Raw genomic sequence first — 17,534 nt, 5'->3', positions numbered from 1 at the left:
TCTGACCATGAGCAAAGGCCATGACTCAAGAAAGAGAAATAAAGCACAAAGAGCAAGGCATTTGCTATTCGCACCTATATAGCAGGATCATCTGGATCATCTGGATCCAGTATAGCTGGATCATCTCCAGTTCAAAAGCTTGACTGGACAATGCTTATGGGGGTGGGAAGGGAAAGCTGCATGGGCAGACATCCATGAACATAATGCCAAGTACAGGTGGGACCTTGGTCTCCACTGATTTGACATCCACTGATTTGACTCACCACTGATACTGGGGTCCACCTTTAAATGCCTTGTAATGAGAAAAAAAAGTACCGATTTCCTACCTTCATGCTGTTAAACTGCACTGGTTGCAGGCTTCTTGGGGTTAAAGATAACTTTGAAGACCCACTTCTGGGTTTCTTGCTCCTCCATTTTTGCCCCAGAATGCATTGGTATAGACACTATACCACATTCAGCCAGTAGATCGAGTGAATAATGGAATCTAATTGAATAATTTCATTTCATTAGATTCTGTTATTCCCCCCGCATCTAGTGACTGAATGCAGTATAGCATCTGTACCAATGCATTCTGGGTGACAATGAAGGGGCAAGAAACCTGGAAGTGGGTCTTTAAAGCTATTTTTCCACTGATTTGGTATAGACTGATTTTTCCCCCACTTTAGGTTCTGGAACAGATCCCCAGTGGATAATGAGGCACGACCTGTACTGTTGAATGTGGCTTCCAGGTATTATTCTAGGTCCCTGTGATGATCTATGTGAATTCCAGTCTATCTCCTTTGGAGTCCTTGCTCTAAATTTGTTCAGTTAAGGTGTCTGAGAGTTGAAGTAAATATTCTCTTTGGTTACTGACAATTGCATTTAGGTTGCCAATAGGATTTAATTTTCCTTTTTGCTCTGCTCTGGGAGATTTTTATTTTTACATTATAATACCATCTGCTTTTCATAGTTGTTTCATGCTGGTTTTACTGCATCACATAAAGCAAAAGGTAGTCAATACATTAAAAAATATTTTCAGGGTTTTTTTTTATAATGGAAGGATACACATGACTTCTCTTTAGATAACATAAATACCACAGTAGCCAGCATTTAAGTAAATTATGTCTCCTTTGCCACAGTAATGCAGCATTTGTGTATCACTGATTAACAATAAGCTCCTGTTTTATTACTATTTCAATCTTTGCCAATTACAAGTGCTGAGAGATAAAAAGCCCAGTGCAGACCACTAGCTTTGAATAATAAAGCTGATTTAGAGTAATTATATTAATGGTTAGACATAAATTACACAGGTCTGTCAAGAAACACCTTGATTTGGAGAAGTTAAATGTTTGTTCATCATAAACACTTAACTTCTCTGAATCAAGGTGTTTCATGCCAGTCTTAAAGCTGGCATAGGTTAAACTAAACCCAGAGATGGGGAAAAATTAACTTCATTTCGTTAACTTTGTCCCTAGTTGTAATCTATTGTTGCATTCCAACTAGGTTAAGATATCACATAACACATTGCCACAAGCCAATGGTTCTCAAACTTTTTGGTCTTTGGAGCTCTTAACACTCCTAAAAGGAGTCTTGGGGGACCTCAACAATAGACTGACAGAGTCTTGGTGAGCCCCAGGGTACCAGCACAAACTGGGAAGGGGGCAGATGGCAGCCACAGAGCCCTCGAAGTGGTCTCAGGGAGCCCCAGGGCTCCTAGGAGCACCTTTTGGTTGCAATCCTAGCCACACTTACCTGGGAGTAAGCCCCAATAACTATTATGGAACTTACTTCTGAGTAGACACGCACAGGATGGAGCAATTTAAGAAATGCTTCCCTAAGCTGATGTGAGCAACATCTGGGGCATATGTTAAAAAATGAGATTAAAAAACAGACTACCTATAGCACCTATGAACATGAGAACCAAAGAAAAGCCTTGTTGGATGAGGCCAAAGGTTCATCTATACCACTATCCTATGCGTGTCTTCTCAGAAGTAAGTCCCACTGAATTCAATGGGACCTACTTCCAGGTAAGTGTTTATAGCCTCACTTAATGTCGTTTAGTTTTGAGTCAAAGTTGATAAGAAAAAAACATCAATTCCCAGCTGGGGCCACTGTCTGTGTGGAGTTTGCATGTTTTCCCCATGTCTGTGTGGGTTTTTTTCCAGCCTGGTAAGCTCACATTTATTTCAATGTTTAGTAATAGAAATGTTTGGGGTCTTTATTTAGAAATTTGGTGATGTTTCTGTGACCAGAGACATGCTGTAGGAACTTAACTCTTGTTTATATACATCAGTTATCCTCTGGTAAAACTGGTTTTGTTATAAGTCATTTCGCTTAAGTCATTTCTGCCCAACACTGGATATACGCAACAGGGATCAAATGTATATACCTGTGGGCTGGGCAGAAATGGGTTAAAATTGCAGTTTCCAAGATCCTATCAACAACCTTAAGTGAGGACTTGCTGTATAGGATTGCAACCTAATCCAGCATTCTGTTTCCTACAGTGGCCCACCAGCTGTCTCTGGGAAGCTCACAATCAGTAAGAAGACCATACTTCTCTACAACCATTGTTCCCCTGCAACTGGTATTGAGAGGAGGACTACTACTGAACCTGGAGGTAGTGCATTGCCATTGCAAATAGTAGCCACCAACAGACATGTCTTCCATGAACGTGTCCAATTCCCTTATAAAGTCGTCCAAGCTAGTGGCCATCACCACTTCTTGTGGCAATGAATTCTACAGACGTGCCATACAAGGAAGGACCTCCTTTTGTCCTGGATAAATCTCTGGTACAGGAAGGGGGATCATTCCTGACCCTTCTGGATATGCCCCTTCCACTACTAGGAGGCAGGTCCAATCCAAAGTCCTGCTATCTCGTCCTGTTACAGAGTGCATCCCACCCCCCCAGACCTGTCTCTGCTAGGGCAGAAAGCTAATGCTCTGGAGGCTAAACTTCACTTGCTCATTCAGTATATGGTTAATTTTAGAGTGCCTAGAACTAGACACTTTATAAGAATAAAATGCAAAGTGTCCTGCTCTGAGGCTCACAATTTAAAAGACACCTACAGAGAAAGAGAAAGGGAGCAGTAGAAAGATGGGAAAATTCAGCAAACAGAGATCAGCAATGAGAAAAAATCTTTGGGAAAGCCTGAGAGAAAAGTTGTTTGAATGCAGACAGATATATGCAAAAACTGCAGAGAGGCTAAATCCAGCAATCATTCATATACAATGGTAGACCTTTAATGATACTTTTGAAACAAGGTGGAATGATTTATTTTTTTATCCAACATTTATACCCTGCCTTTCTGCCTCTAAAGAGGCCCTCAAGGTGGCTTACATTTTAAAACAGTAATGATATAATACAAACTTCCCAGAAAAATCCTAAGCATACCTACTCAGAAGTCCAATTGTGTCCAGTGGTGCTTACTCCCAGGAAAGTGTGTACAGTATTCACAGTGAGGTGAAATTGACTAAATGCCTGTCTTAACAAAAAATTTTCTACTAAATGACAAAAAGCCACCAATGAGGCAGGCGTCCAAGGGGAGCAAGTTCCCAGCTATGGGGGCTGTGAGTGAAAAGTCCCTTAACAAGTTTCCCTTCCCCAATCAGACTTCTGAAAAAGGGGGAACAAAGAATGAAACAAAGAAAAGAACAAACTCCAGATGTTGAATGAAATGGCCAGGCACATTCATATGGAGAGAGGTGGTCCTTTAGATATCCTGGTCCTAACCTAAAGGGCTTTAAACGTTATCACTACAACCTTTCATTGAGTTAGGAAGCACACTGGTGACCAATGAAGGTGTGATAAATGGGAGTTATCTGCTTCCATACACTGGCCCCAACTAGAACCTATGAGGCAGCGCTTTGTTCCAGTTGGAACACATTTCAAGGGTTTGCTTATACTGACTTATATGGAAACTGGTTTATACCGTTGAGTCATGTAACCCATTATTGCTCAGTTTGATTAGCAATCCTCCACAGTCTCAGGTAGACAAAACACCAACAGAGATTCCCAGACTTCTGTCCCAGCCCTGCTGTTTGACATATTTTTTAACCAGTGAAAAGCATGCTCCTCTGTCCCACAAAGATATGGATTTTCCTCTCACATTCTCCTTTAATTTATGTCGGAGTAAAGTTAAGTTACCACCTTAGGTACATTTATGAGGGTGTGAATCCCAATGAACGTAATAAGATTTGCATGTGCAGAAATACCTTTGCTGATCTCATGAATTCTGCCATTATAAAATAGAATACAAAAAGAGGGATCATGTGTAATTTTATGGTGTATTTTGCATCTAAGAGGCTAGCCTGAGTTTCAGCCCAACCAAGTACCTATATTTGAAGCTCACTCAATTCTGATTCCTCCGAGATCCTAATCAGTGAGAAGAATTATCCCTGATGATTGTGCTAGCTGAAACAACTGAGTAAATACAGTATAGGCCCAGGAGGATCAATCTTCTAACAGGAGTCAGTTAATAAAGATATAATTTCACATACATTTGGCAGAACTATCTTCTGCAATTTGGGAATACCAACAAAGCCTTGAGCCGTTAATAAAACAACAATCTCATAATTTCTCTCCAGGCCCTGTGTGCAAATCAGATTACATCAGTGAAGGAGAAGTTCATTATGGGTTACAAGTCATAGTAGGTATGTGCAAACTCTTGGTTTTAGAGGCAAGCTGCCTCTGATTGCCAGATGCAGGGAAGGGCACTGGGATGCAGGTTTTGCCTATTGTCTTGTGTGCTCCCTGGGGCATTTGGTGGGCCACTGTGAGATGCAGGAAGCTGGACTAGATGGGCCATTGGCCAGATCAAGCGGGGCTCTTCTCATGTTCTTATGTTCTTAAGGCCTTGGATCCTGGCTTCATAACTAGAGGTGTTTGAAAATGGTGTAAATTCATTTTCCTCATTGCATTCAATAAGATACCAGAAACAAACACCTCTATTCATAACTCACGCAAGACTTTGCTGTGCTGGATGAAAAGGCACTGAAGAATGGGGGCAGGGTGACAGGCATCCCCTGTAGACAGCACATAACCTTCTTATAATCAATAAAGTAATTATTTTAACTAATAATGTAATTAATATATTACATGTAATAAATTATATGTAATATAACTTTAAATCTAATGATAAGTAATAAGGTTAATTAATCATAAGAAATGAATATACGAGTGTTTTTAGCTTTTATTTTGTCATGTCTTATATTTTTCTCAGATGTCATACATTTTGGGGTCCTCTTTTGCGGTTATGACATCTGGTCACCCTGAAAGGGGGCCTTCTCAAGGGCTTACCTAAGCTTGTTTAACAAAAGCTCAAAACCCATTTCTGCCCAGCCCACTGGTGTACACATTTGATCCCTGTTGCGTATATGCAATGTTGGACAGAAATGGCTTAAATAGTATAAGAAAAGCCCCACTGGATCAGGCCAAAGGCCCATCTAGTCCAGCTTCCTGTATCACACAGTGGCTCAGGAAGCACACAAGACAGTAGACACAACCTGCTCCCTGGTGCCTTCCCCTGCATCTGGCATTCTGAGGTAACCCACTTCTAAAATCAGGAGGCTGCACATACCTATAAGTGCCTATACCTATAAATTAATACAGGTGTGCACCACCTAACAACCGTTCGCTTAACGACAGACCACATATACGAAGGTGGTCAAAGCACAATAAAGATGCTCTTAATGAGGCAATCCCATAGCCTACAGCAGAGTGTCTGTTTACATAACAGAGAGACTGAATGCAAAGAGACTATCTCCAGTAGCCTGTGCAACCAGCTAGTGTCTGGCAGGGAGTGTCTGTTTCCACAACAAAGGCGACAGACTGGACTGGATGATCGCTTAATGACCTGATCACATAACAACAGGGATAGGAGAATGTATCCCCATCGTTAAGCGGCGCACACCTGTGCCTATATCTATAAATAAGTGGCAGTACTGTTGGAGTACCTTGAGGAGGGGGTGGGGGGAAGGAATCTCCATGCAGTGCAGGTTAGGAAAACAGCAAGGGGGGGGCGAATGCTGGGAAACTCTCGTGTTCTCGCAGCATGTGGCGCACTCTAGAACCCCACCGGCACAGCCTCTCCAAGGGCCCGATTCTATCCAACTTTCCAGCTCCAGTGCAGCCCCCTGGTAAGGGAATCCCATGCGCTGCCAAGGCCCCAGCGACTGCCCTCCGCCACAGGATGCGGCGCACGCCCCGGCGAGGACTGGAGCCAAGGGCTGCGGTGACGCAAGCCGGAATCCCTGAAAAGGCCGCGCGCTCTGGGGGGAGAGAAAGGGGCCTGACGCTCCAGGCGGCCGGGCTCGGGCACCGCAAGTGCGCGTCAGGCGGGGCGCGCGCGGATGGAGAGTCTGGCCGGCGCGGGGCGCAGCGCTCTCCAGGCCCCCTCTCCCAGCGGGAAGCTGGCGCAAGGAGCTTCGCGGGCGCACAGCAGCCCCACCGGCTCTACCTGGGCTCCTCCTCCTCCTCCTGCCGCCGCTCTCCATCCTCACGCCCATGCTCCCACCGCTCCTCCTCCGCCTCGCCCCGAGGCCTCCGAGCTCGGCCTGGTGCCTTCCTTCCCTCCGTCCCTGGGCAGGTCAGGCCAGGCAAGGGGCGGGCTCGGCAGCTGGCGGGTTGCTATGGCCACTGTCGCTCCTTCGCCACCGGGAGTGTTGCGTCCTGGGACCCGGCAGGCGGGGAGGGGAGGCCGGCAGGGACCGCGGGGAGCTGCAACCCTGGCGGCGGCCTGTGTACTTCGGAATCAGGCTGCCAACCTAGCCACACTTACCTAGGAGTAAGCCCCATTGACTCTCATGGCACTTCCTTCTGAGTAGATATGCATAGGATGGGGCTCTGAGGCGGCAATCCTACCCGCACTTACCTGTGAGTAAGCCCCATTGAATCTAATGGAACTTTCTTCTGAGTAGACATTCATAGGATGGGGATCTGAGGCTGCAATCCTATCCACACTTACTTGGGAGTAAGCCCCATTGACTATAATGGAACTTACTTCTGAGTAGACATGCAAAGGATTGGGCTCTCAATCACACAGAGTTCAGCAGGGTGAACTCCCAGGTAAAGGTGTGCAGGGTTGCAGCCCCAGAAGGAGAAAGTTGGGGGTTGGGAAAGTTGGAGGTGAAGAAGAGGCAGGGGACCCAGAGAAAGGTGCTGCCTCAGTCTTTCTCTGCTCTTACCCCCCAGCACTTGTCCACTGCTCTTCTCCCGTGCAGGTTTACTTGGGAGCAAGCCCCAGAGCCCAATCCTAGGCATGTCTACTCAGAAATAAGTCCCATTAGAGTCAATGGGGCTTACTCCCAGGAAAATGTGGACAGGATTGCTGCCCCCCCTACCCAAAGGGGCTCATCCAGTATGACAGGTTGGCAGCTTTTCTGGAGCTCAGGACAGCTCTGTGAGGAAGTTCACCGAGGAAGGTGGTTCCAAGCTCTGTGGACACATTAGCTGGAGCAGGGTGCTGCAACTTCATTGTGACTTTGTTTGTTATCTGTCTGTCCTGGACAGGTCCTGGAGGCCAAATAGGTCCTGGAGGCCAAATTTAGGCTTTTAGGCAGGAAGCTGAAAGCCAGGACCTCAAAGGTAGCGTTCTCTGAAGTGCTACCTGTTCCACGCGCAGGGCCAGCTAGGCAGGCGGAGATCAGGGGTCTCAATGCGTGGATGAGGCGGTGGTGTAGGGAGGAGGGGTTTAGATTCGTTAGGCACTGGGGAACGTTTTGGGACAAGCGGGGCCTGTACAAGAGGGACGGGCTCCACTTGAACCAGAATGGAACCAGACTGCTGGCGCATAACATTAAAAAGGTGGCAGAGCAGCTTTTAAACTGATCCCTGGGGGAAGGCCGACAGGAGCCGAGGTGCATCCGGTTCGGGACTCCTCATCCCTATGGGATGAGGATGGGGAGGTTAGAGAACAACTAGACAAAGGCAGGGTAGGAGAAGAAATTGGGAAAGGTAGGGAGATGGGATGTGATAGACAGTTTGGCACAATGAGAGGATGCGGGGACAAAGGAGCGAATAAGCAGCCCATCCTGGGGCATTCCGTGTATAAATGCTTTTATGCGAATGCCCGAAGTCTACGAGCAAAGGTGGGAGAACTGGAATGTCTGGTGACAAGGGAAAATATTGACATAGTGGGCATAACGGAAACCTGGTGGAATGCGGAGAATCAGTGGGATACCACAATCCCGGGCTATAAACTCTACAGGAGGGACAGGCAGGGGCGTGTTGGAGGTGGGGTGGCCCTTTATGTTAAGGAAGGGATAGAATCCAGCAAAGTAGAGATTGAAGGTGGGTCCGACTCCACCGTAGAATCTCTGTGGGTTAAATTACCAGGCTTGAGCAGCGATGTAATACTGGGGGCGTGCTATCGTCCTCCAGACCAGAAATCTGATGGGGACCTTGAAATGAGGAAACAGATCAGGGAGGTGACAAGGAAGGACAGGGTTGTAATCATGGGGGACTTCAATTATCCTCATATTGACTGGGTCAATTTGTGTTCTGGTCACAATAAGGAAACCGGATTTCTTGACGTGCTAAATGACTGTGGCTTAGATCAGCTAGTCACGGAGCCCACCAGAGGACAGGTGACTCTGGATTTAATTTTGTGCGGTACGCAGGACCTGGTTAGGGATGTAAACGTTACTGAGCCATTGGGGAACAGTGATCATGCTGCGATCCGTTTTGACGTGCACGTTGGGGGAAGAATACCAGGCAAATCTCTAACAAAAACCCTTGACTTCCGACGGGCGGACTTCCCTCAAATGAGGAGGCTGGTTAGAAGGAGGTTGAAAGGGAGGGTAAAAAGAGTCCAATCTCTCCAGAGTGCATGGAGGCTGCTTAAAACAACAGTAATAGAGGCCCAGCAGAGTTGTATACCGCAAAGAAAGAAGGGTTCCACTAAATCCAGGAGAGTGCCCGCATGGCTAACCAGCCAAGTTAGAGAGGCTGTGAAGGGCAAGGAAGCTTCCTTCCGTAAATGGAAGTCTTGCCCTAATGAAGAGAATAAAAAGGAACATAAACTGTGGCAAAAGAAATGTAAGAAGGTGATAGGGGAGGCCAAGCGAGACTATGAGGAACGCATGGCCAGCAACATTAAGGGGAATAATAAAAGCTTCTTCAAATATGTTAGAAGCAGGAAACCCGCCAGAGAAGCGGTTGGCCCTCTGGATGGTGAGGGAGGGAAAGGGGAGATAAAAGGAGACTTAGAGATGGCAGAGAAATTAAATGAGTTCTTTGCATCTGTCTTCACGGCAGAAGACCTCGGGCAGATACCGCTGCCCGAACGGCCCCTCCTAACCGAGGAGTTAAGTCAGATAGAGGTTAAAAGAGAAGATGTTTCAGACCTCATTGATAAATTAAAGATCAATAAGTCACCGGGCCCTGATGGCATACACCCAAGGGTTATTAAGGAATTGAAGAATGAAGTTGCAGATCTCTTGACTAAGGTATGCAACTTGTCCCTCAAAACGGCCATGGTGCCAGAAGATTGGAGGATAGCAAATGTCACGCCTATTTTTAAAAAGGGAAAGAGGGGGGACCCGGGAAACTATAGGCCGGTCAGCCTAACATCTATACCGGGTAAGATGGTGGAATGCCTCATCAAAGATAGGATCTCAAAACACATAGACGAACAGGCCTTGCTGAGGGAGAGTCAGCATGGCTTCTGTAAGGGTAAGTCTTGCCTCACGAACCTTATAGAATTCTTTGAAAAGGTCAACAGGCATGTGGATGCGGGAGAACCCGTGGACATTATATATCTGGACTTTCAGAAGGCGTTTGACACGGTCCCTCACCAAAGGCTACTGAAAAAACTCCACAGTCAGGGAATTAGAGGACAGGTTCTCTCGTGGATTGAGAACTGGTTGGAGGCCAGGAAGCAGAGAGTGGGTGTCAATGGGCAATTTTCACAATGGAGAGAGGTGAAAAGCGGTGTGCCCCAAGGATCTGTCCTGGGACCGGTGCTTTTCAACCTCTTCATAAATGACCTGGAGACAGGGTTGAGCAGTGAAGTGGCTAAGTTTGCAGACGACACCAAACTTTTCCGAGTGGTAAAGACCAGAAGTGATTGTGAGGAGCTCCAGAAGGATCTCTCCAGACTGGCAGAATGGGCAGCAAAATGGCAGATGCGCTTCAATGTCAGTAAGTGTAAAGTCATGCACATTGGGGCAAAAAATCAAAACTTTAGATATAGGCTGATGGGTTCTGAGCTGTCTGTGACAGATCAGGAGAGAGATCTTGGGGTGGTGGTGGACAGGTCGATGAAAGTGTCGACCCAATGTGCGGTGGCAGTGAAGAAGGCCAATTCTATGCTTGGGATCATTAGGAAGGGTATTGAGAACAAAACGGTTAGTATTATAATGCCGTTGTACAAATCGATGGTAAGGCCACACCTGGAGTATTGTGTCCAGTTCTGGTCGCTGCATCTCAAAAAAGACATAGTGGAAATGGAAAAGGTGCAAAAGAGAGCGACTAAGATGATTACGGGGCTGGGGCACCTTCCTTATGAGGAAAGGCTACGGCGTTTGGGCCTCTTCAGCCTAGAAAAGAGACGCTTGAGGGGGGACATGATTGAGACATACAAAATTATGCAGGGGATGGACAGAGTGGATAGGGAGATGCTCTTTACACTCTCACATAATACCAGAACCAGGGGACATCCACTAAAATTGAGTGTTGGGCGGGTTAGGACAGACAAAAGAAAATATTTCTTTACTCAGCGCGTGGTCGGTCTGTGGAACTCCTTGCCACAGGATGTGGTGCTGGCGTCTAGCCTAGACGCCTTTAAAAGGGGATTGGACGAGTTTCTGGAGGAAAAATCCATTATGGGGTACAAGCCATGATGTGTATGCGCAACCTCCTGATTATAGGAATGGGTTAAGTCAGAATGCCAGATGTAGGGGAGGGCACCAGGATGAGGTCTCTTGTTATCTGGTGTGCTCCCTGGGGCATTTGGTGGGCCGCTGTGAGATACAGGAAGCTGGACTAGATGGGCCTATGGCCTGATCCAGTGGGGCTGTTCTTATGTTCTTATGTTCTTATGTCCAGCAACTTAACAAGGACTAGGGTGGTGCTGATGCAGAATGCCACAAGATTTTTGTACCTGTATTGTGCTTGCTGGTACAGTTGGCAAGGGGTGTGCATGAGAGAGAGCCAAACTTGGTCCATTCCATTTGCTGATCTCCTAATCCAGGGGTGCTCAAACTTTCAACTTTAGGGATCCTGGACCTTTAAAATTGTGTAGGAGAGATAATTTCAGCAGGTGCAGCTTGTCATCTGTGGGATGACAAGTTGCACCTGCTGAAATTCTCACTTCCATACACTTGTTAAAGGTCCAGCATCCCTAAAGTTGAAAGTTTGAGCACCCCTGTCCTAATCCACTGTTTCTCACATTGTGGGTCAGGACCCACTAGATGGGTCATGAACCAATTTCAGGTGGATCCCCATTTGGTTCAATGTTTTATTTTTAGTATGTTAGACTTGATTCCACCATGATATGTGACTGCATTGGGGGAGATCTGTACTTTTAACAGGCTATAATGTATATGCTTTTAACAATGATAGTGGGGCTTACTCCTGGATAAGTACAAATAGGATTGCAGTCTAGGATTGTTAAAAATTTTTCCTACTTGATAATGCCACTTCTGGCTTTGACACCACATCCAGGTTAATGACGTCACTTCTGGTGGGTCCTGACAGATTGTCATTCTAAAAAGTGGGTCTTGGGCTAAAAAGTTTGAGAACCACTGCATAATCTGCAACTTCTCTGTATATGGTAATGGCAGATTTGATAGGTATTTGGGTGACTAGAGACACTCCCCCCATTACCATTGTAGCATATGCCCTATCTTTGTGGGTCCAAGAAAACTTAGGGTGATGTGGGGGTGATCACAGAAGCTGCAGTAGCTGCAATTTCCCCGCAAAATGACCAGTTGTAGTAGAAGACAAGGAACCTGAACTTTCACTGATTGTGCAGGAGAGAGAATTTCAGTAGGGCAGCTTGTCTCATCCCTGAAAGCATCTTGACATGCTAAAGGACCCCGTGTTCAAGAGTAACAAAGTTACACTTTTGAATCTCTGCTTCTAATGGAACCTATGCCTTTTAATTTAATAATTAAATTTAGACTGCAATCTTATCCATGCTTCATTGGCATCCTTCAGTCTCAGAAGACTATGGTATCGTGCTCTGAAAAGTGGTTCTGGAACAGTGTCTAGTGTGGCTGAAAAGGCTAATTCAGGAGTGACAATCCCTTCCACACTGGGAGTAAGTGCAGTCTGTCCCTGGTCTGTCTCCCTGGCTGTGTGCCCTTCTTCTTTGCCTCTTTGCCTCAGTCTGTTGGCCAAGTGTCTCCAAACTGGGAGAGGCCATGCTGCACAGCCTGCCTCCAAGCGGGTATCCATGCTTACCTGAGATTAAATTCCCTTACACTCAGTAGAATGTATACATGCCTAGGACTCAGCTGCCAGATCATGCCTTTCTTCCATTATGGATGCTCAGTGGTGCACAGTTTTGTACCGGTGTGTCATCCGGGTCTTCTACTGGGCACAGGATTACTATGGGCCTAACCCTATGGAGCCCAGCACTGATGGTACACTCGTACTGCTGGTGACAGTGTTGTAAAAGTGCCATAAGGCACTTAATCATCGACGCTCAACATACAGTGCCAGTGCCGAGGCCAGTGCCAGTTGGTGCTGGGCTTCAGTGCTAGGAGGAACCGCTACCAGAGCAACTGGAGGTAAGTTTCTCCACCGGCTGGTAGAACAGCTTTTTGGATGGAGGGGGGGGGAGAGTGGGCTGGATTGGGCCTGGGAGGGGGCAGAGATGCCAAATCCTATGCCCCCTTCCTGGCCAGAAAGCCCAACATGGGCCTCTGATTCTGCACCAGCAAAATAGCTGGTATGGCTCTGAGGAAACCCATTGGGGCCACAGTGCCTTTACCTGAGGTCAAGGAACAACCATTGCCTTACCCTGAAGATACTCCGGTGGCTGCCCAGCCCTCTAGGATGCTGTGGTGGCCATTTCAGTGCTGCTGCTCCTCTGGGTGCTGGGGCAGTTTAGAATTGGGCTGTGTAATGGAAGATCAGTGGATCACCAGGCAGAATATGTGGTGCTGACAGCGATTTCCATGTTTTGACAGGTGGTTGACAGCTCTGGGAAGGACAGAGCTGGTGTTCACAGCTGTAAGCAATTAAGGACAATGGAGACTTTTGACGGACACCTGAGATTCATTTGGGATGATGGGTCTTTGCATGAACTGAAGAGATGGCTCACATCTGAGCTTCTTTTTGGATAATGGGTTGTGCAAGAATAAAAAGCAGCCCCAGAAGGAGTATTGAAGACAGAGGAAGGGAATGCTGGGACTCTACTGGAGGGGGATGTTGAGACTGCCTGACATCTGCATTGGACTGCGCGTTGGACTGAGACTGCGTTGGATCCATCCAAGGACAGATGTGGGGATGCTGCTGGATTGCCACTGGACTGGGAAGATTCTGTTGGACTGTGCTTTGAAGCTGCTTCTGACTTCTCCTAAGTTAAGTTTTAGGGGAAGGGAAAGCCTCTGGGCAAGAGGAATTGCCAGGGAGTATTTGCATAGCAATAAATTCTGTTAATCTCAGCCTGATAAGGTAGTTGTGGAGTAGTTCTTTTGCACATTACAGCTGCCATTTCTGGAGAAGGGGATGTGTTAATTAGCCAGAAAGTGGGCATTGGAAGGGGGAATGGGACAAATTGGTACCAGGAGTGGTATTTGAGAGGAGGCTGTCGGTGTCTTTTAGATTCCTCCTTGTACACCCATGCTGCCGTTCATTTTATGAACACCTTCTTCAAACTTTGTGCCAGAGGAGCATTTTACAGGGTAAATAACTTGCACTTTGCTTTCTCATAACTATTTTTTCTTAATGTCTGATCAGCTCTGAAATAGGGTCTACTTTAGTTTTTGTCTCCCAATATATTAGTCACAGCTCCTAGAAGCAATTTTCTGAATAACACTGACATGAAATAATATGGGTACCTTTTTCTAGAGTATCCACAGGCTCAAAAGAAATTTGAGAGTGTTATGGCAGGTCATCTCAACAACAGTGAAATAATACACATGCAAAAAGGTAACTGGATAATTTAGAATTAACAAGCAAGTCTTCACAAACATGTTCTTTATTACATTGCATATCAAATACTACATAGCCAACCAGCCAAATCCAGTGTTTATTTAAAAAGAGGCGTGCTAGAAATATAGAGTAGGAAGAAAATTTGGAATTATATGTTGAAAAACTGGGAACTCTCCAGCTGAGACACTAATCTGTCTGCCAGCAGAGAAGCAGAGCCATTTATAACTTGGCTTCAGTTGCATCCTAGCATCACTAATTTGGTAGCTTAATTTTCATGTTATTTGAAAAGCATTTTCATATGGCAACACCTTTCACTAATACTGTAGTGTTAATTCCTTGTAATGTATGGCTGCTTCTTAAAATGTTCAGTTCTATAACACACCTGAGCAGCGGCGATTAGCTTTTATCCTGTGTGTTACAGTGAAGATGTAATTTCAAAAAGTGTGTGTGTGTGTGTGTGTGTAAAAATCGGTCAGAATCTAACCACGGTCTGTTCAGTGAGCATAAGCATGCCATCCCGATGTTGGATCATTCCTGTGAATTGTGCCTGTTGGTGAACCACAATTTCTTACAACTCTTGAAGGAAGATAATTGATTGATTTAGAATGCTTAGGGTCTCTCTCCTTAAATGCTCAGTATCAGAATGCCCTCCTCCCAAGTACATGCTTATAAAAATGATATCTGGGAGAAAGTTAAATATTCTGAAATCCCTTTAAAATCAATGGAATGTTAAGTCCTTGTGCATGTTTTAAAAGCTGCAATCCTGTTCATGCTTCCCTGAGAGGACGTCCCATTGAATTGAGTGGAGCATCCTTCTGAGTCAACATGTACGGGGCTCTTTATTTCAATGTGGCTGAAGCATGCTCAAATTTCTTGGAATTTTGTCCAGTGATGTATAATTATAACCGGTTTAAAATAAAACACAGTGTAAGTGTCACTGGTCTGTTATGCAAAGCAAGAAAATGAGCTTTCTAAGCTTTGGTGTATCCTACTCAAGTGCTTGTGGAAATGGCAGCATCATAAGTTGATATAATTCCCAGTAGATAAGCAGGAAAAAAATTAAGTGAACTGTAAGGGAGGCTGCTGTGAAAAAGAATAGCCACTGTACACCACTATATTATGGACTTTGACACATTTGCAAAAACTCGGACTACTTACATAAAACACTTGTGCACTTTTAGAATGCTTTCACAAAATTGCATCTGAACATGTTGGCTACTGCCTATTGAGATTGGAGATATCAAGGAATTCCGGCATTTGAACGTATTGGTGTGGAGTGCTGTTTTCTGTTGCTTTATACCAGAGGTGTCCAAAGTTTTTGGCAGGAGGGCCACATTGTCTCTCTGACACTGTCGGGGGCTGGGGAAGAAAATAATTTACATTTAAAATTTGAATAAATTTACATAAATGAATATATTAAAGATGAACTTATATGAATGAAGGTCTTGCAATAGCTTAAGGCCTATAAAAGGCCTTACACAAAGCAAGGCTGGCCTTTCCTTTGCTGCCGCTACTGCATCACAGATGTGAAACAACAAGCAGTGGAGGGAGCCCTCATCCCACATCTCATGCAAGACGTCAAACAGTCGCCCTCACACTGAGAGCGGTTGTGTTGGGCCAGTGTGGGCTCCAACAAATCTCCGGAGGGCCAGAGGCTCATTGGAGAATGGAGGCTTCCTGAGGGCTGCATTGAAAGGCCTGGAGGGCTGGAAGTGGCCCCAGGGTCAGGGTTTGGGCACCCCTGCTTTATACAGTACCCTTATATAATAGCCCCAAGGAACTGTTTCTTGACCCCCTAATCGAACAGCTTTCTAAATCTACACATTATGAACAAAAAGATTATTACAAAAGGACATGTTAGCTGTTTCTTCTGGTTGCTGGCAAGTGGAACCAATAAGGGAAGGCAAGTTTGGACAGGGAAAGAAATGGTCGCTTTGAATTATCTCAGAACTTCTGTCATTTATCCCCAAATAGGAGATTTTCCTTTATGTTGTACTTTCTGTAGTTGTGAAATAGATCATTAATGCTTCCATTTTGCTCCTGGGAAACTTGGGTACAGAGACAACTCAGAGCCCAGTCCTGAGCTTGGAGCTCCGGCTTTACTGTCACAAATGTGCCGTAAGGCATGTCTGCGAGGCTTACTGCTGGGCCAGCACCCGTGCTAGCCCAGCACTGGGCTAGCGCTGGGCGGGCGCCCATCTTCCACTGCTTGGCGGTCTCATGGACCGCAGAGCTACAGCACAGTGGGTGGGTAGGAGGTGTTCCAGTGAGGGGGGTGGCAGGCAGAGGGCGGAGAGAGGGTGGGCGGGAGGCATGTGGGGGGGAGGGAGGTCCCATGGAGCTCCACTCCACCTGATCCAAGGCATTCGTGTGGGGGGCAGCGCTAAGGTCAGCGGTAAAGTGAGTAGCTCCATTGTGGGGCTGCTTCCCTTACATGGGAGAAGGGGACAAAAGTCCCTTTCTCCTGAGGCGCTGCCTGCGGCAGGCTGAGGTACACAGGATGCAGTGGGAGCCGTTCTCGGAGCCACTGCAGCTGTGCACCCTGGGCAGCTCAGGATTGGGCTGTTGCTCAGAGTCACATGTGTTCCTGGGGGGGGGGGGCAAAGTAGTACATTTCTTCAGGTGCCAGGATGCCTGTATAAAGCTTCCCTCCCCTTCGGCTTCTGAGGTGTTCAGGAAGATGAGAGTAAAGCGGAGGAGATGCCTCCACTTTGCTTTCACAGCTGCAACTGGCTCAGAAGCCAAGGGGGAGGGGGCCACTTTACATGGATGTCCTGGCACATGAAGAAACTTATTGCTTTGCCACCCCCACCAGGAACACCTCTGAACTGGGATACAGAAGCCAGGAGTTTCATGCACTAGTTAAATGGTCTGTCCACTGGATTATATTACTTGTATTGTTTTCATTTCTGACATTTAGGGTTGATGATCAATTTTTCTGTATGTGAATAATATACCCAAATACAAAATATACCCATGCCTTGTCAAATGAGAATTATGCTCACATTTATTTGTTACTTGTTGCTTTTAAAATGCACACAAGCAGGGCCTGATCTATTTCATCTCCCTAGCTGGGTATATTTTAGAGAGAGAAGTACGAAAACCACACACATGGGCCCTTCTCACTTCATGGGACAGTTACACAAGTGCAAGACCTATAATAAAGCTGACTGGCTCATTGCAGGTATGTCAAAACAGCAAAGAGTTTATAAATATTATACATATACAGGTGTGACCTCGTTATCCACTGATTTGCTTTACCTCTGATACAGAAGTCCACCTTGTGATAAGGGAAAAAAAGCATCAGAATCCAATTTCTTATCTTCACACTATTAAATGTGCTATAGTGTCTATACCAATGCATTCTGGGGTGACAACTGAGGAGTAAGAAACCTGGAAGTAGGTCTTTAAAGTGGTTTTTCTCCTGATTTGGTATTCACTGATTTTTTTTTTT

The 17,534-nt window shown here is 45.9% G+C and overlaps 1 protein-coding gene across 1 annotated transcript in view; it reads right to left on the bottom strand.

Moving 5' to 3' along the window:
- The window catches only part of SPATA7 (spermatogenesis associated 7), a 64,437-nt gene extending 57,966 nt beyond the window's left edge, over positions 1–6,471 (bottom strand). The window contains exon 1 of the mRNA XM_066624020.1: positions 6,090–6,471. Within this exon, the coding sequence (XP_066480117.1) occupies positions 6,090–6,471 (382 nt within the window). The remainder of the gene's footprint in view (positions 1–6,089) is intronic.
- Between the last annotated feature and the right edge of the window lie 11,063 nt (positions 6,472–17,534).

This window comes from Tiliqua scincoides, chromosome 1 (genome assembly GCF_035046505.1).
Source record: "Tiliqua scincoides isolate rTilSci1 chromosome 1, rTilSci1.hap2, whole genome shotgun sequence".
NCBI classification, from domain to species: domain Eukaryota; kingdom Metazoa; phylum Chordata; class Lepidosauria; order Squamata; family Scincidae; genus Tiliqua; species Tiliqua scincoides.
Note: the sequence above shows the minus strand (reverse complement) of the source record. Positions and strands in the feature narration are given on the sequence as shown.